This window comes from Thamnophis elegans, chromosome 14 (assembly GCF_009769535.1).
Source record: "Thamnophis elegans isolate rThaEle1 chromosome 14, rThaEle1.pri, whole genome shotgun sequence".
Taxonomy (NCBI): domain Eukaryota; kingdom Metazoa; phylum Chordata; class Lepidosauria; order Squamata; family Colubridae; genus Thamnophis; species Thamnophis elegans.
This window is the reverse complement of record NC_045554.1, coordinates 31648477-31661142: the sequence shown is the minus strand read 5'-3', so window position 1 is coordinate 31661142 and position 12666 is coordinate 31648477. Positions and strand designations below refer to the sequence as shown.

The following is a 12666-nucleotide window of genomic DNA, read 5'->3' as shown; positions in this document are numbered from 1 at the left end:
AAACCCAATATTTTTACTGTTGCCTTTTTGTTACATTTGTTGTATTTGTGCTGATAAATAAATAAAGGGAGACTAGTATAGGTCTATTTCAAGCTATTTAGCTCTCATCAGTTCGATTCCCAGTAAGGGTATGGCTAGCTGATGAGAGCTAAATAGCTTGAAATAGATCTATACTAGTCTCCCTTTATTTATTTATCAGCAGAAATACAACATTTATATATATATATATATATACATATATATATATATATATATATATATATATATATATATATATATATATATATATATATATATATATATATATATATATATATTAGATTTTTTTTTACAACCCCTGGTAAGCCCCAATTATGGGAGGAAGCTAACTGCTTCCATCATCTGTCCTTCGGCTCGTCACAAGAGTCCATCACGACAGAAACCCAATATTTTTACTGTTGCCTTTGTTATATTTGTGTTTTTTTTTTTTGTGCTGATAAATAAATAAAGGGAGACTAGTATAGATCTATTTCAAGCTATTTAGCTCTCATCAGCTAGCCATACCCTTACTGGGATTTGAACCTGGGCTATATTGCACACTAGGCATACTAGGCAGAGATCTTAGCCATTAGGCCACAGGCTCTTATCCGTTTATCAGCGAAGCCAGGGTGAAAGGTATCTATTAGATTTTTTTTACAACCCCTGGTAAGCCCCAATTATGGGAGGAAGCTAACTGCTTCCATCATCTGTCCTTCGGCTCGTCACAAGAGTCCATCACGACAGAAACCCAATATTTTTACTGTTGCCTTTGTTATATTTGTGTTTTTTTTTTGTGCTGATAAATAAATAAAGGGAGACTAGTATAGATCTATTTCAAGCTATTTAGCTCTCATCAGCTAGCCATACCCTTACTGGGATTTGAACCTGGGCTATATTGCACACTAGGCATACTAGGCAGAGATCTTAGCCATTAGGCCACAGGCTCTTATCCGTTTATCAGCAAAGCCAGAGTGAAAGGTATTTTATAAAAAATAAAAAAATAAAAAAAAATATATACATACATACATACATACACACATACACATATATACATACATACATACATACATGTATGTATGTATGTATAATTTATTTCATTCTTTTTTCAATGCTGTAATAGTAAGGAATCTTTGGGACATGATCTGCCTTTGAAACTGGAGGTTGAAAGTAAAGTGAGAAAGGTCATATGTGACAGGTGTGATTGTTCAACAGTCTTTCTTTAGGTGCATGCTCTGGCAAGTACATAGTACTAAAACTGGCACAATTACCTCTGTGAAAAGTATGTAATGCCCATTGTAAAGGGGGTGTAACTTTTATCACATGGTCACAGGGGGCATTTTGACGCTCTTAACTCCATCCTGAAGATGCCCCTGCCTTTCCTCTTCATGCCATGCCACTATTGCCAGTCAATTCTATTCCTTTTGTGCCGATCCTGGTGAAAGAAGCCATGTTTTCTCCTGTGGAGGCTGGAGATTTTCAGTGTAGCAAATGAAGGAGATTGGAACAGTGGTTCAATATTCAGTGACCATGGTCTCTTAGGACTAATGCTGTGTCCAATCAACATAATCTGCCCATATTTTTCCAGATTCTTGTCCATTTTCAATTGAAAATTGGACAGAAGAGAATTGGAGAAACATTTGGTGCATTTGACTCAGTGGTGGGATTCAAAAATTTTTACAACTGGTTCTGTAGGCGTGGTTGGGCATGGCATGGCTTGGTGGGCATGGCAGGGGAAGGGTACTGTAAAATCTCCATTCCCTCCCCACTCCAGGGAAAGGTTACTTCAAAATCCCCATTTCCTCCTGATCAGCTGGGATTCGGGAGCTAGTGAATAGATGGGGGCAGAGCCAGTCAGAGGTGGTATTTACCATTTCTCTGAACTACTCAAAATTTCCGCTACCGATTCTCCAGAACTGGTCAGAACATGCTGAATACCCACCTCTGGTTTGACTGCACCAATATTGACATTGACATGCTGTGTGCTTGATTGACTCAATGTTCATTTTGCAATTCTTTCTCCCCTGGCCTGCACTTCCCATGTTTCAACTCAATCCTAAGAGACCATATCAGGGAAAATCTTCACATGCGGCTTTCTCAGAACATGAAGTGAGTAGCCAGTGGCATTTATGGATAATAGAACAAAGCATAAATAGGAACTATCACCATCATTGCTCTCATGAATAGCTTCCTTTTCCATGTCAACAATAACATAACCTCAAAAACGCTGTTTAGAGAGCATGGAAAGAAATTCTGGGAATTTTAAATTTAAAAATTCCTCCTCATCATCTTTCTTAATCATTGTCAGAAATTTCAAGAGACCTTGTAACACAGTAGGGACTGAAACTGTCTTCGTGTAGAACCTTTTACCTTTCATAAACTTTTTTGTGGATTAACAAGCTTTATCATTTTCTAATACTGAATCCAGGTTTGGAGGTCTGTTTTGCCTCTCCTTCTAAAAAAGTATATCCCCAGTTAGGATCTTATGATTTCCCTGCACCCGCCCCCCGCAAAAAAAATCTACTATGAACCTTTTAGTTCTTAGTTTGAGAACTAAGTATTTTGTTTATTGCAATATCTCTGAGCATTTAAAATTATTTGCCAAAGTTGGTGTATCGAGATCATCCAGAGTGAATTAAGAATGAATTACAACGAATTTGCTTTAGTTATTCTTTTCAGGACTCAGGTTTATCATTAATCAATTTATCAAGTATTATTTTAAACTGGCTTTATTGCTATCCCAAAATAGGCTATAAATGTTTGAGAAAAGTCTGACTTGTGGTATTAGCAGCTGGCTAATTTCCGCACAATTGGGGGAATGTGTAGTGTCCATGTATAAATTTAAACGAATACCTGTGTCACTAGTTTTGGTATGTAGCTTATGGTCAGATAATCAACTGTGTATGGGTTTCTCGATTTCGTGAGACAACTTCTACATAAAGATTCATTTGAGACCTGGAAAGATAACTCTGAATACCAGCTCTTTGCAATATACGGAGTTTACTTGAATTTGTAAGTGTGAAATAAAAGATTTGGGTATTCAGTGGCTAGGATGCAGAGCTTGTCGATCAGAAAGTTCGGCAGTTTGGCAATTTGAATCCCTAGCGCCGCATAATGGAGTGAGCTCTCGTTACTTGTCTCAGCTTCTGCCAACCTAGCAGTTCGAAAGCATGTAAAAATGCAAGTAGAAAAATAGGGACCACCTTTGGTGGGAAGGTAATAGAACTCTGTGCACCTTTGGCATTTATTCATGCTGACCACATGACCACGGAGATTTCTTCGGACAGTGCTGGCTCTTTGGCTTTGAAACGGAGATGAGCATCGCCCCCTAGAATCAGGAACGACTAGCACATCTGTGCAAGGGGAACCTTTACCTTTACTTTCATTCAGTATATTTCAAAAGGTTTTCTACTAGAGAAAACAAGAAAGAAGAACACAAATTAAAAAGAAATGCACACGAAATGCTGAAAAGAACAGTCTAGTAACAAATTTTTAATTTCTAGTAAGCTTTAAAGAGTTGGAGTAGATTTCTTTTCCTTTTTTTTAACAAACCAGTTCAAGTACATGCCTTTGGATTACAAAAGTACCTGAAATTGCCTAGAATATTAGCATGCATAGCTTGTTAATATTTACAAATATTTACACAGTGGGGGAAGAAAGGGAAAAGGAACATCTACATTTATTTACAATCTACATAGGAGAAGAGAAAGGCAGCTTAATTGTATTTTTTTCCTTAAAATACAGGTGTTTGAATAGTTAGCACATGCATATTGAGATATATTTTTGGACAAAAGAAGGCAAAAGTTTGGAGGGCGGACCGTTTGAATTCTGCCAAGTGTAGCACAATACAAAAGCCCCTTTATTTATTTACTTAAAAAACATGGTTCAGCTTTGAATCTACTCTAGTTCCATCAAATGCGGCTAAAATGGTCACGAACACAATGGAGCATTACTTACCCTGGCAATGAATGCGATTAACTAACTATCAAGAAGCTGCTGGTGAATGAAATTATCTATTTTTTTTCCTCATTATCCATCAACCAACATACAGGGATTTCTCCTTGTAAAGGCAGTGCCTAAGCTATCACCATTAATTATAGACGTGATATAAATGAGGCGCTACAGTATGTACTAAATGAAATATTAACAAGACCAGTGTCTTTTAGCCTGAGAGATGCACTAAACTCAATTCACTTTACAGTAGACTATCTATGACACATATATTATAGAGGAGAAGCCTGGTTTATAGCCAGAGACCAGACATTAGAGGCTGCTTACTAGATCTGTATTATTGCAAAATACATTCCCTTAATTAGCTTCTGGAAGACAGAATTAACACTTAATACTTTACCCTATCATATCATGGCATCCGCGTTCCATGCCTTTGCTATCCCAAGTGCATTTCAACACTGAAATTTAAATATGTAATGTGCAAGTCGCCCGAAAAACTTAATCCCATGGAAATCATAAGGTTTCATTGGGTTTAGACTGGTGATATTTTTTTTAAGCCTAAAAGCAATCGTCTATCAAGAACACATCAGTTTCGTTCCTAGGAACTTAGACTTATATGAAGTCTAAGTTCCTATACAAACATCTTTTTAGTAGAGTTATGCTCTAAACGTTCATAGGAATGGATGTGTCTGTTATTTTATGGTTAAAAAAAAAGTCTTGGAAGGTTCAGTTAGCTCTTTCATGGCCATTTGGATCAATTTCCCATTCTACCTCACAGTTCTTAAAATCATCATCATCATTATTATTATTATGAAGATTCCTATCAGATCAGATCAAACTGTTCAGTACAAAATGAAGCCAGATAACTTCCATAATGAGATGCCCTTTCCCCCCCCCCAATATTTTGAAATATTATGCATGAAAAAATGCTTAATTCTGACTAAAAACCTCAAGAATATTAAAGGTTTGTAGAAATATATATATATACAATGGCATTAGATATACACAATGTATAGAAATAATATATTTAAATATTATTAAAGTTAATTATAGATAAATCTTCAAAATACTTCAAAGAGAAATAACAGCAGAATACACCAACAAGCTCTTGGTCATATTGCCTCTCTTGTGTGTGTGTGGAAGGGAGGGGTGTTGTGTATTTGTGTGAGACAGTGAGTGGAGGGTGGGAAGTGGGAAGAGACCACTCTGCCTTTGTGAGAAACCAATGCTTACTCATAAACAATAATGAAGTCTACCTCTCTGACCTACTTTTTATAATGGATTTTATAAATGAGCAATCTCCACGCTAATTTTAACCACCTCCATACTGATTTTAATACATGGTAATGATGCATCCTAGTTGGGGATTCCAAGTATACACCATAAAATTATTTTTGGGGAAACTGATTCATAATCTTGAGAGCACACAGAGGCAGGTCCTAAACGCATGGAAGACAGAGGTTAAAGGTTCAACTGTACAGTTAACTATTTGGTGTTCTTCCTGCTGAAAACTATGCTAGACACCAACTGAGCTCCCGACACACAACCGATCCCCAAAACATGAATGGTCCTTCTATAAAGTGCCAGCAAATTATATTTTATTTTAACACAGGAAAGAGACTCATATTGGTGATGGCATGGAGTAATACAAATGCCATAATAGTTTTTCATAATATATTGATTGCCGTTTATTTTGAACTTTTAATGTCATTTAAAGTTTCCTTCTGTCCTTTCTTTCCTTTCCTATGTGTGTATGGGCTGGTATATTTTAGGATGCTAATTTTAGCAAACATAAACACTTTGAAAACAGCAAGGTCTGAAAACTAAACATTTAGGCCTATAATGTCTTTCTACCAAGAGCACTAGACTACATTAGAATACTAATGGCTGCATTACTTATAATAATGAGATTTTAAAAACCATACATGCCTATGAAAATGCCCTCTTCCCCTGTAGCATTAAGGCAGTTCAATATTAATTTGTATTCATTGCTTAATTGATTGCAATTATCCACCTCACCCAAAATGCCTATGCAGTAGTAACCAGCTACTAATATTCTACACAGAATGAGGCTCCCATACCTTTCAAAAACTCTTCAGTTTTTGCTCTTTAGAAGGCCAGAACCTGAAGAGGAAACTTAAACACTTTGGCCACCTAATGAGAAGGAAGGACTCACTGGAGAAGAGCCGAATGCTGGGAAAGATTGAGCTCAAAAGAAGAAGGGGACAACAGAGAATGAGGTGGATGGATGGAGTCACTGAAGCAGTTGGTGTGAGCTTAAATTGACTCCAGAGGATGGTAAAGTACAGGAAGGTCTGGAGGAATATTGTCCATGGGGTTGTGATGACTGTTGTAAGTCGAGGACTATCTGTATATCTTTTGGACTGAAAAAGCTCCCTCACCTAATCCTCTGCAAGCTAGAAAGCAACAAAGCAGCAACAACTCTGAAAGTTAATTTACATTAATCCTTGAATATCATCTCCTTCCCAATTAAGATTGCAATTGAGTGCTCCAGTCTAAGAGCTCTTAAAGCTTTGACTGAATTGGAAACGCTCTTTCAAGATGGTGAAATATTCAGTAGGGCTTCGAAAATATTTTAGCTTATGCGTTTGGCTTTCCACACATACCAGAGGTGGGTTTCTACCAGGTGAACCGGTAGTGGTAATTTGGCCTGGGTCATAGACCCAGCAGCCTCCCAAGCTGGCCACGCCCCTGAACCAGTTCCCAGGTCTCTACTGCTGTTGCTGGCATGTTTTTTAGCAGTTTTTCATGTTCTTTGCACATGCAAAGAACTATTTACAGGGAATTGTTCTGTGAAGCAAACTAGTACCAATGCCAGTAGGAATCCATCCCTGACACGTACACATACCAGCTTTTGTCAGAGGTGAATACAAGGGGGGCGCTTCCTAAATCATTAATGCCATATGGAACAGGCAACCTTTTGATTGTTTGAAAAGAAGTGATACGAAAGCTATTTAGTTTGCCAAAACACTTACAGAATTTTTCACTTTAAAAAAAATCACAATAAATCCTCACGGACCATTTGTAACAAGTCACACAATCATTACCTGAGAAGTGTTTAATGAAGCTGTTTAAAAGGGGAGTACTGATGTGATACAAAGTTCCTGGTACAGGCATTGCACCAACAATGAACCTATCTTGTATCAGCAATATGGAGGATGGCCATTCATTGGTCCCTACTGATGAACTAGAAAGATGGTAAGGAAGAAGAAAGACCATTCTTCTCTGTCTCTTCTCAATTTATGCATTTTAACCAACCAATATCTTATCCATCTTGCAAGATACTCGGACATGGAACATAGAATATGGCCCTTTCTGGAGTTGGCCCTTTTCCTGCTGGGTCTTATTGTTCTAACCAGTGTCCTTCCTTAAGTGACCATGCTGGCATTTTGGCTTACAAATCACAATTTTAAATGTCTTGCCATTTTCCTAAAGTAGCATTATTAACATTAACAGAGCTTATGCACCGAAGACAAATTCCTTGTGTGTGTCCAATCACACTTGGCCAATAAAGAAATCTGTATTTATTAACAGAACATTAACAGTAATATTTACTAGATTAGATTTTCTTGAGAGAACCAGTAGGGGAGTAGAGGATGGGCTTTTGATCACCTAGAGGGATCACCTATGGCCATTCAAACTTGATTGTAGGTAAAGCAGCACGATCAAAACAAATTTACATCTTCTGTATTCTACTACTTCTCATGAATTGCTGCACTATTCATGAATGTAACCAGCAAATTGAACATATCAAAACTAACATTCAAATCAAGCCTGTAGACCTTCCAAGCAAGTTGTTTTTTTAACAAAATGCCAATGTTTAATTGGATTTGTTTGTGAAAAGGAATGCCCCTTTGCTCTTCAAAGTGGACTTTGCCATTTTCCAGCTGCTTCCACTTATGCAACAGAGTTAGAACCCTGATATAGAAATTGAAAGCTTTAGCTCCTCGGTGGAAGTAGGATCAACTCATTCCACCAACTACTGCCAATTACCTCCACTAGACCGATACGATCACATCGATTAGGCCTCCTCCGAATTCCATCTACTAGCCAGTGCAAACTGGCAACTACCTGGAGGAGAGCCTTCTCGGTGGCTGCTCCGACCCTCTGGAGATTCGGACCCTCACCACCCTTCAATCCTTCCGCGCCGCTTTAAAGATCTGGCTGTCCCGGCTAGCCTGGGGTTAAGATTTCAACTCCACCCGAATTGTGTGACTGTTGTGCTCTCTTTTAATATGTTGTATTGTTTCCATATTGGAATACTGTTTGTCTTTCCCCCCCCTCCCTTTTTGAATTGTGAGCCGCCCTGAGTCCTCCCAGGGAAAAGGGCGGCATACAAATAAAGGAAATTCAAAATTCAAATTCAAACAAAGCAAGTCTGAACAGATCATGTTCTCGGAAAAAACTCAAGCAAAAAAAAAAAAAAAAAGGACTCCCTTCAGTTCTGTTGGTCTTATGTAAGTAGACACATGCACAAATTAGGTTATGCAAATTTACACAAAGGCAGCCAATTGACTAAACCTCATCCAATTACACAACTCAAATTCCTTTAATTCAGTGACAGCACTAATTAAAATGCCTGTGATTATTTGACAAACATTCAATTTAGTTGGGTCATAGCCTGAGCAATAAGTGATGTATGTAATGAGAAAGGGTGTTTAAAGCATACAATTAATTCACAACCATCTTTTCTTCTCCTCCTTCTGTTGGCATTGTTATGAGTAATAATATTATATATAATATTTGTTTTTATTTTGTATCCCTACTCCCCCCTATATATTAACTATATTCACACTAGCATAAATAACAGATAAGTAACTTCGCTCCTATAATTGGACTCAGACTTTTCAGAAATTCAAATATGTAGTTTGGCAGGAGAGGAAAAATTAATATTTTGCATAGTTAGTATTACCTTTCTTCTACCCTTAGGGAAAGAAATAATAGAAATCACATTAGAAATGACAACTATTCTTTGTATTGACCCATAATGTAAGATATTTATGGTATAACATTATTCAAACCTGCTGAAAGATTAACTAAAAAAGAAAGTTTCTGTATTGGGCTATGAGTAATTTATGTCATATTTTCACAAAAATAGTACTAGATAGTTTAACCAAACTCTCTTGTTTCTCCTCTTAGGGAAAAAAAAAACACATTTCCAGATAAGGGAAGAAGGAGTGGGGGGAAGCTTCTTTCACTGAAAATAATAAGTTGCCAGATTCTAGATTTGAAACTTCTTACTGGAATATAAGTAGCCACATCTTTAAATAGATCACAAAGCAAATCTCCATCCTTTCCCCCAAATTCAGACAATTTCAACTCCACTCTAATTTAATAATCTTTTCCCGCTGCGCCGTAACAGAGACCTCCAGAACTAGTTTTAAGTCCATATATTAAAGCCCAAAAGTCCATTTTAGCTCTTTGCTAACAAGTTAGATCTTTAAACGAGTGCCATCACATCATTAGGAGAGGTCATTTTTCATCAACTAAGACTTCATTGGCAATTTATATGTGTGTGTGTGTGCGCGCATGCACATAGACCAGGGATCTCCAACCTTGGCAACTTTAAGCCTGGAGGACTTCAACTCCCAGAATTCCCCAGCCAACTGGGAGTTGAAATCCTCCAGGCTTAAAGTTGCCAAGGTTGGAGACCCCTGACATAGACAATTTATGCAACATTTCCAATCGCGTTCTGTGTCCATGACATGGTGGACATCTCTAAGTTTATTTGGAATTTTTAAAAAATCAGAGAGCGATCAGTTACACACTTAGCCAAACAGGGTCTGAAATCCCAAAGGATATTCTCCAAATGAATTGTCCTATTAAAGTTAAAGACTTGAACATTCTTTTGAATGTAAAAATATTTGAGGCAACATTTGACAGGATGGATCCCTTCATCCAATCTAAGTGGTTACTTCGGCCAAGTCATAAGAATCCAACCCTTTTAGAAGCATGGTGGCCTATTTCCTTCTTTCCTAGGACAGGCGTTGGTATCTTCTCCTAGCCCCAGTTACTGTCATGGAATTGCTGATGTAGTCCCCCCCACACACACACAGACACTCTTCTCCCCCACCAAAAACTGTTGGGAGATCTTGCAAGAAGCATGTTCATAGATCTTAGTGAGATCTTTCATTTCAGCACTGCTTATTCATGGGGGAGTGAAGCAAGAAAGACCTTTGCTGGTGACTCTGCATGAAACACAGGCTGTGCATCTTCTGGAATTATGTCACTTCAGTGTCTATGTACTTCACAATCTGTACCTAGAGATCTATTCCTATTGTGCATTGTCGCAAAGGACAGCCATAGAGGTTCTTATTTGTTGTTTTCTCTATCCCCTTTTTGGTCAGAGTATAACTTGGCAAGTTAAAAAGAACTTGCAAACTTCTTCAAGCTTCGGTTCACAAGTCGAATGAAAACAACCCCTAACCGGAGAGGGGTTGGAGATTGATTGGGGGGGGGGGAGGAAGGCTAGATAAAATCATTTCTACACTTCTTCAAAGCTGTTCGGATTACATTCACTTTTACCCTCGAATGCTAACAAAAAACCTGTGTGTTGCTCATAGGAACAGACGATCAACTTTCGTGTCCCTAGGCTGGATTCAGCTGCTTACCCTTCCCTTCTAAATCATGTTCTTCCTGGAAAAAACACTTTGTGAGATTGATTGGGGGGGGGGGGGGGGAAAGGCTAGAATTCATGTGATTATCCAGCTACGTTTATTGAGCTGCTACTTAAAGGAGCATCCTTACTCATCTAAGAAAAGATGGATTCACTCACACTTAACAAGACACCACTAATTGTAAGATGGATGGCACAGGGCAAGGCCCTTCTGGACTTACTCTGAATCCAGGCCAAGCTGATAATCTGCCCTTGATGAGAACACAGGCTTTGTCGAGCCTGCCTGGTTCTAACCTTTGCGTTCACTACATGTCCCCTCACTCCTCTTTTGTCGTTGTTTTGTTTTAATTACAGCAACAAGGAGCGGCCACCACCGTCTACTGTGCTGTCGCGGCAGAACTGGAAGGCCTGGGAGGCATGTATTTCAACAACTGCTGTCGCTGTGTGCCATCGCAACAGGCGCAGAACGAAATGGATGCGGCTGCCTTGTGGGACCTCAGCGAGAAGCTGATCCAGGAAAGAGTTGGCAGGCAGGGCAAGTAAGGAAATGAAAGACCAGCACATGCAGAGTACAGAGAGAGATGGAGGGGGGGGGGCTGGGTGGGGTTGGGGAGGTGGAGCGAAAGAAATGTGCCTATATTGGAACGCTTCCAATCCTATCATCTAGAAGGTTAGAGCTGCAGATTAGTTAGCGTTAAATGAAATGGTAGCAATCGTGACCAACAGAAAAACAGACGGGAGGGAAATACGAATGGAGAGCATAATTTTGCTGGGCTTAATTCTCTCAGCTTTGTTTCCTATGATTAGTGTCTGAACTATTTTTCTTTTGTTAAAAGATAGAGATAGGCTTCATTCTCTTAGCTTTGATTACAGTCTGAACTGATTTTTTTTTTAAAAAAAAGATAGAGAAGGAAATATCCAACGGAGGCTAGAAAAAGTCGGAGAATAAGGGGGGTGGAAACGGAAGCTGAATTGCACATTACAATTTTGTAAGCATAATGCCACTCCCCTGTGCTTTCCTTTTTTGTTTGTTTTCAGTGCACAGTTAGGAAAATAAAGTGTGAAGTGCCTGACTGTATGTTTTAAAACAGGTACACACACATCCCTGCTCCCTGCTATAATGGATGTTTGGTAGCAGGACTAAAACAAAAATTACTTTTCAGCAATGGGTTGAATTGGCCCTCGGGAAGTTTGATTTCTATACTCTGTTTGGAAAAATGAAAGACACATAAGACTCAAAATAACCCCCTAGGAATTTCAGTTTGTTATTTGGATTCTCTTCTCTAAGGAGAATAGTGCATGGCTGGTTTTGCTTTCTGCACTTAAATGTTCAGTAAAACAATCCCAAGTATTAAATAATCGAAAAGTCTTCTTGATAGCAAATGAAAACCACTTTGCCTAAAAGGAGAAGATTCTCAATCTTCAAGGTGGTTACACCCATTCTAGTTAAATATATATAGTACAATATCCATAAAATATGATATTAAAAGATACATTTGCAAACCATTCTCTAAATACTGCAGGGTGAACTCGTTTCTTTACAAACACGTAGGGTGTAAATAACCAGAGGGATTAAAGGTTGAGAATTTTAAGGAAAGTTTGATGTACAGCAAATACCATCACTATTGGCCCAGTTCACTCAGCACTATGTTCATTCAGTTTTTCTTTTTCTTTTCTTTTTCCCAACTTAAATGTAATAAAAGAACATGCTTGAGTACTGTCACCTGAAGAGAAATGGTTCCTGTGACTGTCTTAGTTCCTTTTGTTTATTTTTGTTTATTTTTTAAGAAAAGAAAACTTGAGGAAAAATAAAGAATTCTTCGACGCCATGAAAATTCACTTTTTTTCCCTTGTTCTATTCCAAGTTCATTTGTCTGTAGGTTTTTATTTTTTCCCCATTGTTTTGTGCTTTGTAGCTTTACTCTTCATGCCAGGAAGTCGTTGTAAGCCATCTGCAAAACCAGCATCGTGTTATCTGCAATAAAGAAGCAAATAAAATAATGGTTAATTTGACATTGTAATGCTTCTATTTGTAGGGATGAATGCTCTTACTGACATTTTTT

The 12666-nt window shown here is 38.1% G+C and overlaps 2 protein-coding genes across 2 annotated transcripts in view; one reads left to right on the top strand and one right to left on the bottom strand.

Annotated features, from left to right (window-relative positions):
- Positions 1-12616, top strand: part of WWOX (WW domain containing oxidoreductase) — a 587962-nt gene extending 575346 nt beyond the window's left edge. The window contains exon 9 of the mRNA XM_032230503.1: positions 10958-12616. Within this exon, the coding sequence (XP_032086394.1) occupies positions 10958-11146 (189 nt within the window). The 3' untranslated portion in view covers positions 11147-12616. The remainder of the gene's footprint in view (positions 1-10957) is intronic.
- MAF (MAF bZIP transcription factor) overlaps positions 11919-12666 on the bottom strand; it is a 256983-nt gene continuing 256235 nt past the window's right edge. The window contains exon 3 of the mRNA XM_032230505.1: positions 11919-12578. The gene's annotated coding sequence lies outside the window, so the exon portion shown is untranslated. The remainder of the gene's footprint in view (positions 12579-12666) is intronic.